The sequence below is a fragment of the Aquila chrysaetos genome, chromosome 3, assembly GCF_900496995.4.
Source record: "Aquila chrysaetos chrysaetos chromosome 3, bAquChr1.4, whole genome shotgun sequence".
Classification (NCBI taxonomy): Eukaryota; Metazoa; Chordata; class Aves; order Accipitriformes; family Accipitridae; genus Aquila; species Aquila chrysaetos.
The window spans coordinates 32,483,902-32,505,054 of NC_044006.1; the positions used below are offsets into that span (position 1 = coordinate 32,483,902).

General features: G+C 37.5%; 1 protein-coding gene across 4 annotated transcripts in view; it reads right to left on the reverse strand.

The window, feature by feature from the left end:
- ANO10 (anoctamin 10) overlaps positions 1-21,153 on the reverse strand; it is a 130,001-nt gene that overhangs the window by 36,804 nt on the left and 72,044 nt on the right. For all 4 annotated transcript variants that reach the window (XM_041122635.1, XM_030010008.2, XM_030010007.2 and 1 more), the window contains exon 12: positions 8,508-8,624. In XM_041122635.1, the coding sequence (XP_040978569.1) occupies positions 8,508-8,624 (117 nt within the window). The remainder of the gene's footprint in view (positions 1-8,507; positions 8,625-21,153) is intronic.

Genomic DNA, 21,153 nt, shown 5'->3' on the forward strand with positions numbered 1-21,153 from the left:
GCACCAGCAGGCATAGAGATTTTTTCAAATTCAAAATGAATAAAACCCCAGTGGCTGTGTAGGCATACTTGTTCTTAGAATCACCGGGATCAGGCTGCACAGCATGTGCAAAGACTCAGTCATGGTGCAAGTGTCATCACTAGCAACACACAGACATGAACTCACTTCTAAATTTTTGTCTCTTTTCCAGGAATTCTGTGGGTTCCTGCTTTTTGATCTCCAGTTAGTCTCAGAAAGAGTTCTCCCTGAAGACAAGATGACAAGAGTTTTTCTTTGGGGCAGGGGGGGTAATCAGGTAATATTTAAACATCTAAAATTTGACTGAAATCATCATCTCTGAAAAGTTGAGATATATCCTATTTACTGTCTTCCTGCTCATAAAGAAAGCTTTCCAGAGTCAAGTTTAATTATTTCAATTAAACTAGCCTTTCCTTTAAAGGCTTATTGTTCTTACTGGGATCTTTTGAGGTGGCATAGAGAAAAGGATATTTAAAATGTGACAGGCATGTAGGAGTCCGCAGCTGCTTGCAACAAGTACTACTTCTTTTTATCACCAAATTCTATTCAGTTCTATAAAGAAAACTTCATTATCAAATCATGGTAAGTGTAATCTTTTGGGATTCTTTTCTTTTGAAGAAATTTTAACAAGACAAGAGACTTCATTTTTTCTCTCACTCTAGTCCTCCACCTTCTCAGTAACAGGTGCAACAATTATTTAGAAGTCTGCACAGACATATGAATGTCCTGGTGAAAGCCTGGTTACCAGAGCTCTTGAAATCAAATGCACCATGCACTTTACTCTCATTTGTATGGGAAGTGGAATAGCCTCTTCCCTTGTATTCAAACCAGTTCACATATAATTGGGATCCCCTCTGGGTTCTGAAACTATGAAAGCCTGACGTAGTTGCACAGTAGGAACAATTTTAACCTAGTTTTCATCCTATCCCCTTACTCCAGGTTTCCTTGTTGAGATTGTATCTTGTCAATGATCTGGGATGTCAGGCAAAAAGAGAGGACTGAACTGATTGATGTTCATTCCACCACCAGGCTCTAGGTCAGGATTTGAGAAAGGTAAAACAGGCTACCTTTCCAGACAGACTCAGCTGTTACGGAAACATAACTTGATGGACAATTTTACCCCTGGCAATAGTCACAGAGAATGAATGGATTGTTGGAAAAGAAAATTACACCTGCTGGGAAGTTGATGCACTGTTTGTTTCTGTTCCCGTTAAGAGCATGCAAAAGTATCAGCTACCATCACATTATACTCATATCTATTTAAAAGTTTATATTTATACTGTTAGCTCTCAAGGGTCCCATATTTAAAAGTTTAACTTATCTGCAAACCAGGCAGACATGGTGTCATCTCACCTTCAGTTGAAAAGTCAGAAATGGGGACACAACAACCTTCTTCCCAAATTAATGTGTTTTCGCCTTTATTTTTTTTTCTTAAAGGATCATCACTTATTTTGGTTTTGCTAACACTTTTATATTGAAAGTAATTTTCAGAAACGTACTCTCAAGAAAGGTCCAGCATTAAAAGAATTCACATTTAAAATACACTGGCAAAAGTATGTTTGACAGAATCTGTTCTTCTATGACCGGGTGCAAGTTTTTCTATGCTTAAAAAACTGTATTATGAAAATATAATGAACCTTACTTGCACTATATCCCTGCTGCTACCAAACACATGCAAATGTTATATTGACATGCCTGAAAGCATTCTGACTATTCACTAGGGAAAAACTGCATTTGCAAAGTTGAATTAACAGGTTTGGACTCTTAAAAAGCCTACAGTAAACAACAACGATTAGTAATGGCTCTATTTTAACATCACCTGTGAGTTATGTCTGATTACACAAACCAGTGGAGCCTATCAAAAAAAAGTGCAGCCACACACTTTTGCTGTAAAAAATGAGGTTTTGTTAAAAATACATTTTTCTTTAGAAACAATACTATTTTTAAGGATTTTTTTTTTGTCAAAACATAAAGCAAGTGTTTTATTTCATCTCATTCTGTTTTAAATTAAATTCAGTGTGTGAGCTCAAGTATCACCAGTCTTTCCTACAGGTTGTTTTGCAACTCTTTGATTATTTGAATTAAATGTTTTCATTTCAGCTACTTGCCCTTCCTCCTGTCTGCAGCCTTGTGTTTGCTCAGCATTGCCAGCAAGCACAGCACAAGCTTCTGCCTTTATTATCAGTGGTGTTTTGAGGGTAGTCCTGAAGCTACAGGTAGTCCTTTTCTGAGCCCTCTAATTCGGGTAATTATAGCACTGAATGAGGCAGAAATCCACTGAATCTGAAACAGACTCACAAAAACTGTCTTCAGTACCCATTTCACAAGATAAATAAGTAGGATGTTAAGAACTAACGACTCATGCTCTCCCAAATGTTAAATGGTTAAAAACAGAACAACCTGTTCTCTTCCTTCCCCTGCCAAAAAAGAAGGGTCATTTCTGAGGCTCGCTGACAGTTCAGGCAGCTATGTTGGTCCATCATACCCACAGTCACATTGAGACACCTGACATGTTAGTAAATAGAAAATCTCTGCAAGAACAGCAGCTTGAAGAGGTGCAAGGAGCAAGGATAAATGTTGCCCAGTGCAGAAGACCTTTAAGTTAGCAGTATCTCCTTGTTTTGCTCTGAGCTACAGAAAGCTGTTCTCAGAGAGACTAAGCACTCTAACAGGACAGGGACCAGATGGGCCAGCACACTCAAACTTAGTGTATTCCTTCTGGAAAGGACATGATTAGTGCTAGTGGGTACTATTCCTAGGGGAAATGGCAAGATCCAGCCATTGCAGTCAGAAAACAAAGCTTTGCAATTATTAGAGCTGCTGCAGTGAATTACAATGTTAAAGCACTGACATTATTTGAAGCAGAAGGTTTTTACTACAGAGAACAGCAACTTTTACATGCCAGAATACCTGCAGAAGGAGGAATAAAGAGTTTAAACTTTCCATATGACTCACACCTAGGCAAAAAGACACCTGCCTCTTTCTGTTATTGTCTTACCATCCCTTTCAAAAAGAAGCTAATTAACGCACTAGCATGTTTTGAAGCTTTTGGTCAATGAAGATGATGCAGAGATCAGTCACAGCATTCTTCTTTTCTTGCATTTCCTGGAGAGGGAACTGAGACACGAGACCTGTTTTCAGTAAATGGATGACATTGCTGGAGAAATCCTAGTGAATGTGGCACCTACTGTTGCTTTGGAAAACTTGTTATTCTGCTGGAATTCATTAAGAAGGACCACTACTGACTTACAAACACCTAGATCTCACTCTAAAGCAACTGAAGCAATTGTTTATGGATATACAGACTGTACCACTGCCACTAAGCAATTGTATGTAGATGGTACAACCACCATAGCAGATACTGTATGAAAGAGCAAAAGGTCTTTCTCCACTTGGCCCAGGCTGAATGATGGTTTTAAACCATCTGCCGAAATAGGGTAGATTTAGATTAGGTATTAGGAAGAAATTCTTTACTGTGAGGGTAGTGGGACACTGGAACAGGTTGCCCAGAGAAGTTATGGATGCCCCATCCCTGGAAGTGTTCAAGGCCAGGTTGGATGGGGCTTTGAGCAACCTGGTCTAGTGGAAGGTGTCCCTGCCCATGGCAGCAGGGTTGGAACTAGATGATCTTCAAGGTCCCTTCCAAACCAAACCATTCTATGATTCTGTGACTACACTGCTTTATCTCACTCTGAAAATAAATACACCAGGGAGGATAAAGGAGGCGTATTTTCATGGCTGGTATTCAATAAGCTTGACCCTTTTCATTACTGGCAGTTGAAGAAGGTTGACAACTGTCAATCAGTTGACTGGGCCCTTTGTTCACAAGCATGTTATCTATCTGGAGTCTCCTTCTGGTGGAATATTTACAGATGGACACCAGACATCCAAGAGATGGACACGCTTCTCCACAGGAAGCACTGAAAGGCTTCACTTATCAGAAGGAAAAGGCATTCCTGTTAAAAGATACTGGCCACTGATGGCTAGAACACTAAGAAAGGAAGCTAGAGCACAGGGATGACAGGATGTTTATAGATTAGGTCCCCTTGGAGGTAAGGGCTGGGAGAAGGGAAGGATCTGGGAAGGGATGCACAGACCAAAAAATCTTCCACATCTGCATTTCTGCTCCAGCTTAAGGACAGGTTTTTTCCCCCCTGTAGTTCCTCTGAAAAAGCAAACTCTTACAGTGAAATTTATTTCTCTATTGCTGCTATCAGGGCTATGTTTATTCTGCTGAGATAGTGAAGGAGAAGCTATAAGGAAAAACATCTTTATCCAATTTATATAATTCAGATTTTTTAAAGCAAAAGTACCTCAAAAAACACAAGCATTTTTACATCAATAAGCGCTTTTTTTCAGAGCTAATACTGATGCTGTCTAGGTATTTGCACTTTGTGAAAAGATACACCATTCCCCACCATTTAAAACTTTATTTTTCCTTGAAAAATGGCTACTAGTTACACATCATGTTGGAGTTGCTAGTCGCTGTATTTCATGCTCAGAAAAGAACTGCATGAATAATTATTTTCCCCCAATTTGTCTCTCGCTTGCTTTGCCCGGGTCTAGTTTCGGTGCAGAAAGAAGGTATTAATTTGATGTTTGCCTCAATTGGAAGAAGGTAATACTGGGAAGATCTCACAATACCTGAAAACATGACTGTAAGCTAGTCCACAAAATGCAAGTTATGCTGTTTAATCTGTGGTTGTCTTGTGTTTCTGGAACTTCAACCTTTTATAAGGATAGACTGCTGACCCATCTCCAGCCATGAGGGCCTTTTGTCTACTCATTAAGCTTTGATCTGTCCAGAAGCTAAAATGCTTACCAGTGTAGCTTTCACTGTCACTGCCCCGAAAAATGCTAGATAGTGTCCTCACATTGGTTTTACAGCATTGGTCCCTCACCTACGCCTATGGTAATTTCTGAACCACTGAAGAATTAACTGACTGTTCCCTTGCTGCTCGCAGGCACACCTATACTTGGTCTCTCTTCCTTAAAATAGGAACTAGACCAAAGAGCATGGCATGCTTCTGCACTTGCAAGAAATAGATGCAACAGAGCAGAGTACTGCAAAGAAGCAAGGGGAGTCTTGGGCACCTTACCCCACTTCTCCAGCTAGCTACTTCCCTAAGAAGGATCACGATGTTCACCAGAAAAGGGTCCATAACCCTAGTAGCAGACAGTACCCATTTCTAGTTGCCCAGCATCCAGGCTTCCTTCCTGGTGACGAAGAAACTGACAACACTTTAGGGAGGGTGAATGGAATCACTCCTGCTGTTCTTCCAAAAACCTTCATCTATATTCTCTTCAGTCCTCTATTAAAGAGTTCACATTAATTTATTCTCTGTCCCAACCCCCCCAAAAATAGCGTCTAACCAGCAGCCTCTCCCATTCTTTACACCGAAGGACCTCATGGAAATTTGAAGCAAAGTCTACAGATGTAGCACATTCCCCAGTTTGGATTCAGAAAGGTTAAAGTAGTTTGTCCTGAGTTACGTCAGCAAACTTTGTTAAGATACTTAGAGTGTATCATAACAAAGTATTTTCTAAATAGATCAAATTATTACAACCCATTCAACAGTCCACTCCCTTTCAACAGTCTTAACCAAAGCTATGTAAAGAAATGATTCAAAGAAGCATTTCAGAACTTCCTAAAAACCTTTCTTCAAGTTTGAGAACTTCAAAACAAGACTGTCATTCCAATATAAAATGATTTTTTAATTACACCACTTTTCACTGTATAGGAGGTTTTAACAAGTTCTAATGATGATCGTTCATCTCTGTTAGGGAGTTGAGACACTGTATTCTTTAAAACCCGTTTCAAATAGACACTAACTCAGTCTTCAAATGGATTTGAACACAGAATACAGTCCCACTGCACCAGGTTAAAAAGCAATTAGCTTAGCATTAATGAAAATGTAAAGGTGCTCACACTGTCTAAATTTAAGGGTCTCAAGCACAATCAATACAACTGTTCAAAGCCACTGTATTAGGAGATTTTCTCTCCATGCACTATATATGGAGCCTGATAATCTATTTTGGCACCTTGGAGTTTACAGTCTGGCAAGTGTTAATACCCTTCTAGTAGCTACATCCCAAGACAGCAGTACTCTAAAAGCTCATATGGTAAAACACAACGGCATGCGTGTCTGGATAGCATCAACAGAGGAATGTGATGCATACTTGCACAGAAGTATATAAACCAGTTTCTCCGTAACACATGATCCCACAACGCATTTGCCCCAGACTTTTATGTTTGTTTTTTTTAAACAGTTGTTTTGGGGGATTTTGTTGCTGATTTTTGCTTGAGAGTAAGACATACAGCACAAATTACCATGATGACTCTCAGTAACAAGAGGAAGAACTAGAAAATGTGCTTCTAAAATAAATGCTTCAGTATCTTTTTCCACTGCCAATGTATTACTTTTAAATGCAGATATTTTTCGCTCAAAAAACTTAAGGCAGCAGAAAAAAAAGCCCAAATCTCTACATGTCTATGGGATATGTAGCATAGTATCAATCAGAGGAAATCTAAAAAGGTGATGGTAGACACTTGTGTTTAAAGTACCTACCAAGGCACCTGAAAAGCAGCCAATATTCTTCCTGGATCCTGTAGGAAGCCTGAAAGTATTAGGTGAGAACTGACAGGGTTCTGATTCTTAACGAAATTCCAACTAACTTTTCACCACTGAATTACTGACACAACCCTGAAGAACTGGGAATCAGGAATATATTATTGTAGGCAATGTGCAGATGCAAGGATAGCAGATGAAGTTCTAACTGCTGACACGCATACTCATGTTGAAAGAGACTCCGAATGTATTCCAGTTGGCACATTATAACCAAAGGTGACCATATTCACTTGAGCTTAAGGTTCCAGTGGATGACCTAGTTTTGCCTGTCTACAAAATGAAAATAGAGAATGAACAACTAAAATAGAAATGTAGTCCTGTTCCTTTTAATATTATCTAAAAAGTACATGAGATCCATGACCAGCTCCTGGTAACTTCACGTCCATGTACTAGAGAAAGGCAAAACAGAACGATCAGACATTAGATGCAACTGTAATTTGGATTTTGTTTGTTATGGCTGATTACAGAAGACAGTGCTGACCTCAATAGCAATGTTCTAGTATCACACAAAACTGTGGGTTTTTAACTAGAAAAGGCAGTGTATTGTTTACAGGCTCAGTTTGCCCAGAATTAAGAGATCATTTTGTCACATGCAGCTATGGTAGATGTTTTAAAAAGTACCCTCCCATTCTACACAAAAAACACAGTATAGAGGAGGTTACACATCTGCATGTGGAGCACACAAAGAATATATTCATGTAAAACCATGCATTGCAGTGTAAAAATATCTGAGCTAACAATAAATAGGTGAACCAGTCTCTGCAGCTCCATGCTGGTTTGTTTTGTTGGGTTTTGGGTTTTTTTATATGTAAGCTAGCTTAGAAATCCTATCTACTGTGGTACAGTCAGAAACTCCTAAAGAATGCTGCCATTTCAAAACCAGCTCTGTAGAATCTCTGTATCCTACTGAAGCTAATCCCATATGATTCTTCATCTCTTGTGATCTCCACCACTCTCTCTATGGAAACATTTGTTAAAACAGAAATTTTCATTAGAAAAATCTAGTTCCTTATTTTCCTAAATTGCTTTGGAATGCTTGTTAAATATGTTGTAAAATACACCGTATTTATGCAATAAAATGAGAATATTGTATGGACAGTAAAATAAGGCAACATTACTGTTCCCTCATACATACTTAGTTCTCAGCACAATTATTTCAAACATGTTCAGCCTGTTTACAATTTCTGCTTATATTAGAGCCAAGTTAACTGTTTATCTGTGATGGTATTTCAGCAATGAAAGAAATCTTAGTGTTGCAACAACAAACACCTCCAGGGGATGAAATGAGGTTTCATAGAGCCCAATGTCCTTTAGAAGTGACAATATAAACAAAGTATTTTGCACACACAAGGACAACAGACATTCCAAGTTCCTACATTACTAGCCACACCAGGAATTTCAAGCTATCTGAAAAAGAAGACCATTTTCCTAATGTTGACTCACATACATTGGTGGGTTAAAAGGACAGATGAATCTGCTAAAACTTCCAGCTCTCTGCTCCACTTCTTAAGCAGTGATGGATTAACAGAAAATGAAGCAGTATCTGAAATACTACAGTTTACAACCCAACATGTAGAAGTAAGCCAGCACTGTTTTCTACTTATTTAATACTCTGTTCTGTACACTATAGTACCAGTGACTGTTCCACACCCCACCCAGCCACCCCAGCTCTGCCACCACAACCTGTGGGGTAGAGGTGGAACAGCTTTAGCTAGCTAATCTTAATATAATGTAAACAGGAATTTCAAAACTCCGGAATTTATGTATTTATCCACCTAAAACAAAAGCAGAATCTCCCTGGTTTATCTTTCCTTCAGACCACCAACGCTTTTCACTATTCTACATGTCAGTTTCTCATACCTGTTGTTTGAGAGCCTCCAGAGATTCAAATTCCAATCTGGCGAGTTTTATCTGGATATCTCTTGGTTTATCCGGAATTACAAACGCCATGATAAACTTTATTGCTAGTAATAAGTGCTGGAAAAAAAGTAAGAAGAAAAATGTTGTTCTATAGAGTTCGAAGCATAGAGAGAACAGTGTAATACTGTTTCCAAATTTTAGTAATCAAGGTACAAACAATTTCTTGTGACATGTACAACACAGCATACTATAACCCCATTAAACCTCAGCTACTCCATACTTTTTCTATTTACAGGAATTCATAATTTGAATATAAACACAAATAGTTTGGCTTATTTTCATAATAATCCTATTTCTACTAGGTACTATAAATTTCTAATTCAATTTTGTATTTGTGATTCCAGATAAAATAATAGCTTTTAAAACATATTATTGGTGCATAGAAATTGAATTATGGCACCCAGCACATATAGTTTCATAGGGAACTTTTACATATGTATACACACTCATATAAATATATTTACATATAAATATATTTACATATAACTAGATGCAATTATAACAACATACATACGTGCATGCACACATACACGTATGTCATGATACAAATGAAACAAGCACATTGCAAAAAATACAAACACACACAGAATTTGTGCATTAAAGAAGTTATTGAAACCTAAAAGGACTCCTGAGAAAGCATCAGAAGAGAACAAAAACTAAAATATGATCTTTAAAGAAGTGGCACACTTATGAAAAGAAACTTTCCAGGAAATGGAGAAACATTCCACATACAAGATGCCCAATTAGTCATAATTTATCACAAAAGATTATAACCTTATTTAAGAGAAAACAAGCATGAAGTTCTGTTGAACCTAGTCACTGACCAGTCCTTAAATTTCACTTAAACATGCACAATTCCCCTCTTCTCACCAAAAACAAGTGCCAAACTGCCAAGTCAGTGGTTTTGTTTCTTCATTTATGTCAACTATAAATATCATCTAAACAAGAATCATTAAATCTTATTTTATCAAGCGCTAAGCTAACAGTATGCTGCATGTTTGCAAGCAGGAACTTGTTCTTAGCTGAGAGAACCGTGACCAATATAAAGCAACACATAATATATGTGCTTAACTTTAAGCACATGCTTAACTTCCACTGACATAATGATACTCATAGACATGCTTAAATTCAGATTGCATGTCCAACCTACTTACCAAATTTCCCTGATTTTTTTATAAAATGGAACACATCAGTGCTCCTTTCTGAAATACATTTTGCTGAACTATATGATCCTGATGCACTTGGGCACATGAATAACAATGTAACAGAACAAAAATCCCTGAGATACTGGAATTAGGTGAGCAAGAAGCTAGCAAAAACACTACAGACTTCGCAGGAGTGGTAGTGAAACTCTAAATAAGCCAATTCCAACAAATAAGAGTTAAAGTAAGAAATCAGATAATAGTAACAAGTAAGAGAACAACAACAAAGAGCCAGACATGAAATTATTTTTTAAAATGTTATTACACAAAAATCGTTAGTAGGTCTAGGAAACAAACTGTTAGTGCAAGAATAATACTTTATTTAAAGAGGTGAAAGGAGGCTGAAAATTAATGCAATGCTAATACATCAATGAAAACCCGAACACAGATTAAGAGGTTAATGAAGCAATTAGCATGTCTGCTGTGTAATGCAATGGGTAATACTACATTATTAAAAAAAAGAAATATATGTCAACAGTAAAGCATTCTCCCACTCATACAAATTTTCTTTTCCCACTCAACTTAATAGTGTCTGCTACTAAGGAACTTTTCTTGCAAACAAAATGATAGCAAACAATGTTGGTTTATGCTAGAAATATGTAACAATAAAACATGGCTCAGAACTAGCACTGGAGATCTCTCTTAAATGGAAAAAGGTAAAATGCTGAAGACAATAACAAAAAAATAAGACAAACAATACTTCTATGCAGAATAGAGTCATAAGGAATCACAGGTTGAAGGGGAATAACTAATCTACAGATAAAATTTTGGTTTGCAAAGAGGAAAATAAGGAGATCAAATTTGGAGTTAACTCAAAAGTAGGTAACAGGAGTAGAGTAAAATCTTACACTTAAGGCAAATGACTGACAGAACCAGAGGAAACTGAGGGATTTGAACAGGGATATTTATTTGAAAAGTTACAATGGACATCTCAGTTAAAAAAAGACTCAGCATCACACAATGTAGCTTCTAGCTGCTCAAAATTCTTTGGACTGGGGTTCGTCTCACTTTGCTAAATGAAAGAAAAAAAACGTATTATTTTATCATATTAAAAAGCAAGAATCAAATTTTGGAACTGTAGCTGTTCAGCCATTGCTTCTTGAAGAGCCTTGAAAACATAACCCAAGCTAGTAACTTTACATGGAGACTTCAAAGTAGCTCCAAATCCAAACAATTTTTAAGAAAATAAAACAGAATCATTTCAGGGAACCGTAAATAATATTATGGAGGACAGAGTTTTTCCCATTTTTAATAGGGGTGAGGAAGGAATAGAAGAGACATCTAGAGAAAACAGATATAAAACCAATAAAAATGCTGCAGTTAATCCTGGAAAACACTGTATTTTTTAAAATAGATTTAGAAGGGCAATGTGTTTCAACTACTTCACCACGTGAAGAGTTTTGTAGTTGCATCAACTAAGCAGAGCCCAGCAGTTCAGCAGTATTCCAGAGATGGGTTTTTTGGCAATAGGCTGTTACCCACATATATTGAAAAATACCTTTGACACAAACTAGCTGCTTATCAGAAAAGAAGCCAGTTTTCATGCTAGCACAACTCATAGCCTGCAAAGACAAGGATACAGCCTTAAGCACGAAGGCAGAAGCTCTGACTGAGAAAGCCTTCAAGTCAGAGAGGGCTCAAAAGTTGGAGTACAGATGGGGAAAGTCACTACTTCTGCTTGCCCTACTGTCATCCTCTTTCCTAGACATCCACTATGGGCCACTGTAAAAAAAAAGATAACTGGGTTAAGTAGACCTTTGGTTTACCCCTCAGAATGGCTTTTTTTATGTTCTTTTCCCTCCCATCAAAACAAAGCTTTATCAGTCATAAAGTGCTCAGAACTGCACGGGATGTCCCTGTGTGCAAGCCTGTGATCTCAGAAACCACATTGGACTTAACAGACTGCAAATTCAGTTCAATTCCACCTCATAACTCCCAGTGAACCTGAAAAAAGACATAAGAGCAACAGCCTCCCTTGGATAACTTCTCCAGCTGTTCCTAGTTGCAAATTAGGAGTAATATTAAACAAAATTGGGAAGGCAACTGGCAGAAATTATGAATGTGGGTCATATGATTGATGAAACCTCTTTAAAAGAAAATGTATCTAAATTTATTAACAGTTTATATCACATTCTAGAATTGCCATTTGACTAAGGAAATGTAAGTAGTTATTCAAGAGAAATTGAAGGAAAAAGTAGGGCGATGAGTAGTTGTGTTCATTATATTATTCATATTCCATACTGATTTCTTAATCTTGTTTTAGTATAATTCCTGCAAGTCAGATCCACAAAAAGGAGACATCTGCTTTCAAAAAAGAAATGTCTTAAGAGGACAGTATAAATCACCAGAACAGACAGCAAAATTCTCTTTCATAGTATAAAGTTACATTAACACTAGTATGAACATATTCTAAAAAGAAAATATGAAAGGTTATCCAAATTTGCTGCACAACTAGTGCAAATGTATTTGTAAAATACTAAAATTTCTCCATAGAGTTGGTTTCATGGTTGTTTTTTTTTTTTTTTTATTTTGGGGATTTTTTTATTCAATCGAGTTACAAACCCAACCATTATTTCTAACGGCAACCATTAAAAAGCGGTGCTGTTTCCAAGAACATGCCCTTCATGATTACAAGAGGACTATTTCACTGCGAGCAAAACCCAGGGTAACATTCACACAAGCTGTAAGCTCTCCAATGCCAACAGCAAAGTCCCCTCCTATTTTGCAATCTGCCAGCGGGCAAGGAGAGAAACAGCAATGAGTCTCTCCCCCTTGATAAATGCAGTGCCATCAAACTCTTTGTGGTCTTGTGCCAGGTGCTTAGAGAGCCAGAAGAACTATTCTGTTCTGCAAAGCCACTGAGAAGAGTAGAAGCAGCAGCTGTGTTTTGCAGCAGTGGGTCCCCAACCTCATCTCTTCTAAACCAGAAAATGCAAATTAGGGTTAAATTCTTGGAATTTTGAACAGCTAATTTGATTTCTATAGTGGTCTTACTGCAGCAATTCCTGTCAAAATCTACTCAACTGGAAAAAAAAAAAAAGGAAAAAAAAAAGAACACAAGCAGTAGCTGTGTTGCTGGTTAGCTGATAAAGTGCATGCCAAACGTCAGCTTGGAGAGGCTTTAATAAAATTTTGTATCAAAAGCCTATTTTAGAATCTATTATTTATAAAAACTTTCAATTAAAATCAGAAGTCTGGACCTAGTCCAGCCTACAACCAGTACATACTATGAAACAAGATGGTTACTGATTACTAACTCTGCATAGATAAGGAACCCTACACAAAAGCCGACACCTGAGAATGGCACATTGCTTTGAACCTCTATTCCCTACTGGTATACGCAAAATATCTTTGCAAATGTAAAGCAAAGTATCACTGCAAGGTGACGTTGCTGTCAGAGCAGAAGGCAGGGAGATCATTAGATTCTTTGCTAGGACTCTGGATCACAGTATTCTGACATTAAACTAAGCTAAGATCGAACACTAAGAACAGACCAAAAAAAAAAAAAATTTCTCTTTCTGTGGCAACAGTTTTTAGCTTTGAGGGTCTTGCGTCTTTCTGAGAGTATAAAAAAGGCAGGAGGAAAGTGAAAAATAATTCTGTCAAGGGAACAATACAGGCAAAGAAAAATTTCCATAAAGCTCAGGAAGTTCAATTAAATTAAATTGTCTTTAATAGACAGCAATAAAATAAATTTATGAGTAAATATTTCTGCAATATACATAAAAAGAAAGCACGACCAAACTTTCCTTCCTACTTTTGGACTGAACTGGCTTCACTACAGAGTCTTGCTAATGGAGCAAAATCATCACAGCTGAGGGACTTTAAAAAGGGCCTTTCTTCCGATACACTGATAAATGCTGATTTTAAAACCTCATATCCCACATATTATTATGGAATTTTTGTAAAATAGGAATGGAATCTGCCTTTATAAAAACCTCTGATATTCCCTTCAAATTTCATTTTATCCATAGACATGTCCAAAGTCCAGGGGGGGATGATAAAAAAGTTATTTCACATTGGTCCTATTTCAAGGCTTCTTCACATCTCCCATTCAGCTTGAGACTTTGTCTTCTCTTCCCACAGACATACCCATGCACACACTTACAGTCCAGATGCCTGCCACAATCTGCATGCTCCATCTACCCCATTTATCCCCAAACCAGCATAACCCATCTCTCCCTCCTTTCAGCCAGAATAAGCTTTCTCCTCCCTGCCAAAACTCCAGGGAAACACTAGGACCGAAGTGCAGCCTTCCTGCCTCAGATTCAATGCCTCTCGCCACTCCAGCACAGTGAAGTCTGTCTCAGCTCTCAGCTGCAATATGCTCCGTACAGGTGAAATGTTCACGCACTTAACACCTGCTGCACTCCTTTAAGTCTCTACAAAGCACATAAAACAAAGATGTTTCAGAAACTTGTATCTTTGCCAAGTTTGGGCAGTTTTCTCATAGGAGCATCATAAAGCACATTCTTTAGATCAGAGTAAGCCTTCTGTCAACCTTCGCATTGCTACTTCAGAGCACAGATACAATGCGTCTTCACAACACAATAATAATCTTATTTTTATATACCTATAAATATTCTATATTTAAATATTTTAATATTTATATATTTTCTCCTTTCTTAAAAGGAGGAAGGCATTTATGTAAAAATGCAAAAACTCGAAACTCCAAACTGAAAAAAACCCAACCAGCAGGGAGAGTTTCAGCCTGACCTATTAAAATGTGGCAGAGGTAGATGCAACTAAACAGAAGCTTATTACAAAACATGTCAGAAAGCGTATGCAGAAACAGCATTATCCGGTCCATTTATAATTTGTAACAGAACGTCCGTTTCTTCCTCTTGGATGATGAACACACGCGTACACACACACAAAAACCTGCAAATGCTGCCCAAGGAAAACCAGCAGCTACATTTCTGACAGAACATCTCGCAGACCATCAGAAGAGTAAGAGCAGATCATCCATCCCCTATGGACCACACCAGCACATTTGTGAAATCTAGCCCCACTCAACAGAGTATTTAAGCTTATTTTTAGTTTTAAGCATACCTATAAATATATTTATGTTCAGAAAAACATTTAAGTCCAGGCTTAAAAGTAGATTAAAAAATAACGCCCAGGTCATTTGCTGAATCTGGGTCTTAAAATTCAACGGCTGAATCACAATATGTATTTTCTTTTCCTGGGGGTGGTAGGACGTGACATATACTAAATTCACCTGTCTGAAGAGATGAATGCCAGCTTGCACAGAGTCTCCTTACATTTACACTTCTGAAATGGTTTTAATTAGTGCAGAAATCCTGGTATTTTTATTACCAAGCCACTACAAAACCTCACAAGTAGATATCTATGCTGAAAAAGATACCAGGCTTTAATATGCAGTTTTGAGGTATATTTCAATCATGAAAACAACTATTGAGCTACAGCATGAGAATAAGGGTTTGTTTTATTACTGTTCCACATACATTAGCAGCGCTGGCCTCTAGTAGCACTGATACACCCCTCTTTCCAGTTACGTCTTGGCCTTATACCTCAAGACTATTGAGCTGGTTTCTTTCAGAAGTAAATTTATTCTAAATACTACAATTGCTTCATATACTATCATTATTGAAAAAAAGACAATTCCAGACCAGCACCCCTGAGCAAGTGACTAATGTATAAGACAACATGAAAGTTTAAAAAAAAAAAAAAAAAAAAAAAGTAAAGATAATCTCTAAGGAAGCAGATTCTCTGCTCTTCTTTCCAGGAAGTTACTGCAAAAGCAATGGGTTAGGCAAAGCAAAAAATAAAATAAAATATTGCAAACATCATCTTCTAGAGAGGAAGCTGGTCTCTTCTGCCTTTACATATTTTTGTACTCTCCTGTTTCCAAAAAAGCTCTACAAGACCGGTTGGAAAGCAAGCAGAGTAACCGAGTCCTACTTCTGAAACTTAGCCCTCCTCTTGGAAAGCCTTAGGAAGTATTTAAACCACATAAAATTTTAAACATAAGTCATCAGGGGCAATCTGTTAAATAAATAAATATTCTACCAATGCACATGTTAATAAACTTGAAAGTGCAAGTAATCTGATCAGTTGCATAGTCATGACAATTTTTCCATCTTACAGCACCATTATACTTTCTAGTATATAATGTTTAAAAACAAATTTTCTAATTATTTATAGATTATTTCTTACTAACATTTAAACCACAGCTGTTATACATCATATTCAGTCACTAATGAACTAAAGCATTATCTGGTTTTATTAGTCTTTTTGAAAAGATTTAGATGCCCAACTGTTCTCCATAATTTTCTACAACAATAACAATTAAGATGTAAGGCAGAGTGGAAATCTATAGAAATTTTGTCACCAACTTATTCAATGCTGCACAAAAGCCACTAGATCTTTATTTCTCATCATTTACATATTTGTTGAAGCCTTTCTATAGATCTTTTACACTGGAATTTTTAAGCTTACTTTCAGATTACTTTTTCAAGACTGAAGTATGAAAAAAGAGGGACAAGGGCTGGTAAGGTAGGGTGTTTTATTTACATGCACAAGCAACACTTTCCCCTCTCTCCAGGCAAGTTGCCATTTTTGTGTCTATCACTAGAAATTATACATTCAGCAGGTTCTAGAAACACCCGCTGAAAGAAAAACTTCTAAATAAAAGAACTTCTGATATCAATCTTGTACACAGACTTCTAACTGACTGCAGCTTGGGAAAAAACAGTTACCCTAATAATCTTGTTTTATAAAGACAGCATATTCTGTGACCCAAAATATTTTATGACACAGCACACTTGCAAAACTGTCTCTATAAAAGTCACTATAAAACTACAACATACACAAATGAGCATTACAGAAATATTACAAGACATGATTTTTCTCACATTTGTTTCATCCTGTAGTCAATTCAAAAGACATGAAAAAAAGCACTGTAGGTATAAATTTGTCTTGGAGCTTGTTGCTAATGGTTAATTTTGCAGTAACCCAACAGTCTTGAAAGCAGCGTGATAATGCATCCATCTCTATGTTACCATTTGATAATCCTGAAATGTTTTGGCACAACCCTTATCTCAATTTATGGCTAGCATTTAATAGGAACTGGGATAAGAGTTGCCAAAAGCCAAATTAGCTAATGCTGAATGTAATGAACAGCAGAGCTCTGATCACGCTCTGAAATAAATTCTAAGTGAAAAGGGGAAAGAAGGATGCCCATGGAATTAAAATTGACAGTATGATTAATACCAAGCCATATGAAGTGCCTCTTAGCTGATTGCTAACATTACATATTGGTTCCCATTCTGACAGGTATAGTTTATTGTCAAAACGCCCTAATGTCCCGCATCAAGGAAGGAAAAAGAAGTTCGCTATTTTCTATTTATCTACAAAACTTATACTTCTTTCCACCTTTAAGCCATACATTTTTCTCTATGAAAAAAGATGCAAGTAAATTACAGCACATGTCATTGTAATTATGTGTTGTAAGGAGTTCTGTTTGTCAGGACTCAGAAATTTTTCCTTGGTTACATGACTGGATGACATGGGATTAGTAAGGAGATACGAAGCATTGTTTCTGCTAGGGGTTTGAAACTACTGTAGTCACTTCAGTGATAAACACAAATTGTCACCTACAATCATCGCAGGCATGCATACAGGCATCACAGATTTTGAGAACTCTTTGCTCCTGTCTCAACCAAACCTCATTTGTCCTAGTCCACACCAAAGTAGACAGGTATAAAACTCCCAATTGAGTTTTGGACAGACTCAGCAAAGATATCAGAATGTACGCATAGGAAAGTAAAACCACTATACTTTAATAAGCTTTACAGATGGCTTTCCCAAAACTGTATGTTGGTTCTGGAGATTGTGACACAATTAGACTTGCCAATCTGATGTTTTTCTTCAGTTTATGCTAGGAAAAGGTGACATTGCATCTATATTGGAATGTAAACTATTTTAAACATTGAAATTGATGGTTTTATCTGTCACCTTGATAGCAAATAACACAAAATGTAACTGAGGTTTAGTTTTAAGAGTGAAGTCTCAGTCAGTTATTCTTCAGAAAAGATATAGACCTAAGTTTTTACCTTTAACTGTGAATAACAAGTTCTCCAACTAGATGCATCACATTGTATTTACAGATATTTGCTTACTTCTCTTGCAACTACCTGGCTTTACATACAACTGTCTTATGATGGTTTCAAAGCTGATTGACAAGAACATTATTCCTACTGAAAAAATCTGTTCACCTCACAACATTAAGATAAGTAAAGAACTGTATCTGAATAAACACGTTTAAAACAAAACATATTTCACCACACTGCAAATGCATCTTCATTGAATGATTCAAAATTTTAGTGTAATGCACAGCTTTCTTCTCTGTATTCATCCTATTTTAAGTGGCATGCTTTACTTCTGTTTGAAGCTGTAAGTAAATTCTGTACGACACGGCACATTTTTTAATCTGGACCAAAAGGTGAATCATGCAACGTTAAATAAAGAACAAAATGTCACGGCCATGACTCATCAGAGAAAAATAATGGTATTGCGATATATCACACAGTAAACTGCAGATTAATTGTTGTCTCTATTCCTGTGCAACTTTAATCAAAACAAATTAATTGAAATGAGAACAATAAAAGTAGCTAATCTGAAACAATTCTGTAGGAAAAAATTAAATTAACAATTTTCATACTGGAAACTCATCACCTGCATTTTTCTTGTAAAGACCTAGAGGGTTTTTTTCATCAGAACTATGCAAAGTCAAATAATCCTTTGCTTTTCAATAAAGGTCAGAAGAAAAGCTTTCCATTCAGGCTGGAGTATTTTAATTAAACATTGCAGCAGGTGTTTGGATGTGCTGCCAACTCCTGAAAAGCTTGCATAAAAACTGTATCTTTAAAAAAATAAAGACCTGTACATCCTCAAGCCCTCTTTATCTGTCTTTTCTGTGAATGGGTATTCACAAAATCACATACAATTTTCTCTGTTTTGGAACACCAGTACCTGCCCTTGCTGTAAAAGAGTTCTTCATCAAAGCTGTTGGAAGCTAGCCATGAAATTCTCATGTCAACTTTTATGGCCGTGGCAGTTCTCTGCAACAGAGCACAGCCCAGAGTTTAGCCTTAGCTGACGACCTGCTTCAACTTGTTGGGAACATAACTGGTCTGTTCAAGCTGACAAAAAGGGAATCTTTAACTGTGAGCCAAATTCACTTTTGACACAAAATACTGGAGTTAATGCAGATCCCTTTGTAGGTCATATGCATGCAAAATGAGTTTTTCAGCAATAATACACCTCCCAGCTTTAGCTCTCCATGCGCTCACATAAAAGCAGCCTATGAAATGCTTCCAGAACTGCTTACATTCTTAAGGAATGCAAAGCCCATCGAAAGGTGCAGGCTCCAGAAGAGAGGTGGGAGGAAACAGAGCAGAAAAGAAGAACAAGCTGTGTTCTCCACAGTGGCAGTAAGTGATTCTATCACGTCATTCTATCAGCTGAGAATGCGGAGTCAGAATGTGAATCCCAACATAGAGACTAGAAAGCAGTAACTCTCCTATACACTGAGATACACAGAGCTGCATCACTGCAGTACAGTTCTTCAAAACTAGACTTCTGTCAGCATAATCCAATGCTTACTGCTTGACAAATTCAGTGGGCATCCAGGACATCTCAAACCCCATCACATTTGAATAAGGAAGATTCTCAATTGAATTCTGATGTATGAGGAGAAAGGAATACCAGCAAAAATGGTAATATAGCAACAAAGACTGTTATTCACTTAAGTCACTTCAGGTTTTTTTTTCTAAGGCTTGGTAGTTTGGCCTTTGGAAATACAGGCAGAACAGAAAACCAACAGTTGAATCTCAGTGGTGTAACAGCTTTCACAACATGCAGTGAGCACAACTTCTCATCTCCCTACAAATAGCAAGGCTGAAAAAAAAAAAAAAAAACAAAACCAAAACCCACTACTTACAGATTCAATTAGAATTTTAAGACCATTTGGGAGTCAACTTGCAGCAAGGGCTCAGCATCACTTTGTTGCTATGGAACATTATCACATAGGAATAATCAGCCATAAAAACCTGCAGCTGACTCATTCTCTGGCTGAAATGATCTCAGCTGAAAAGGCCACTTTCAACTGGAAATGAATTAAGTAGCAATTCTGAGCATGGCTCTGAAAGATGCCTCAAGCATCTCAAATGGGCAATGCTGAGATGTCAGACAAGATCTTGGGTCAGTGACTAAATCTGAACAGGTCCTTGAGTAACTATAACATGCAAGCAGAGACAGGTGAGAAGCTGAGACTTTTCACACATGAATCTCAACAGAGCTGACCCGTGCTATCACAGGAATCTGAGAAGTCCAGGGACTGAAGGAAGAAATCATCTGTACCTGTGACTGGTCTGCTACTCATAATTAAAAGGGGTAACATGGAACCAAAAATGACTGTGTCTCAGCTTCAAAACTCATTCTGGGAATGAGAGAAACCTGTGAAGAGGCATTACCTCACTACAGGAATAACTTCTAGCAGTAGTGATCTGGCCCTGCTGTGAACCAGGAGGATGGCATTACAGAAATATGTATCCTGCAGACCTTGAGTCTTGACCAGTCCTGGGTCTGCACAGATAGACTGATGCAAAGCAGATATTTATTTCCTGAATCTGGGGACCATTTGTATTTATTAATTTTCCTTACGACCAGACTGAAAAGTGATTCTCTTTCTTCTCTGAGCTAAGGAAATACCGGAAATGGAAGTATTCTACAGTGCCTTTCCTTTAGCTTCTAGATGAAGCAAACTGCTGCTCCTTTTTGTGCTAAACTTGGGTAAGGAGTGTTCTTCAGGAAAAATGAGAAGCATACAGAGAAAAACGAAAGGATGCAAATGTACAGGACTGCGCAAGCCTGGCGCACAAGGGCAAGACTGTTGCTGCAAATGGAGCGTGCCTTGGAATCGGCTGCAATACACCACCACTCTGTCAGCTTCACTGCCCCTGAACAGCAACGTGAGCCAGCTTACCATCTCTAAGACCTGCTGTCTCCAAAAGCAACAAGATGAATCCTGGGGTGCAGAGGCAGGTGATCACCTCTAAAAATAGGCAGTCCTGATAAATTAATGCAATTTCTGTCTTAAGATACACGTTTATAAAAGTGAGATCATTGACAATCATAGCACTTCAAATCTTTTATCCAAACACAGACTCCCTCAGTCACATGAATCTTAACCAGAAACAAACTAATAGCACAGTGAACAGGCAAAACGTGAACAAAATTTTCAGGGTTCAAAATGTTACTTTGCTGTGACCCTGCCTTTTCCCCTTAGAAGTACTTTAAGAGCTGTTACTTGAGAGAATAAATCCCTAAAACCTCTTGGCCTTCATTTTATCTTTTTT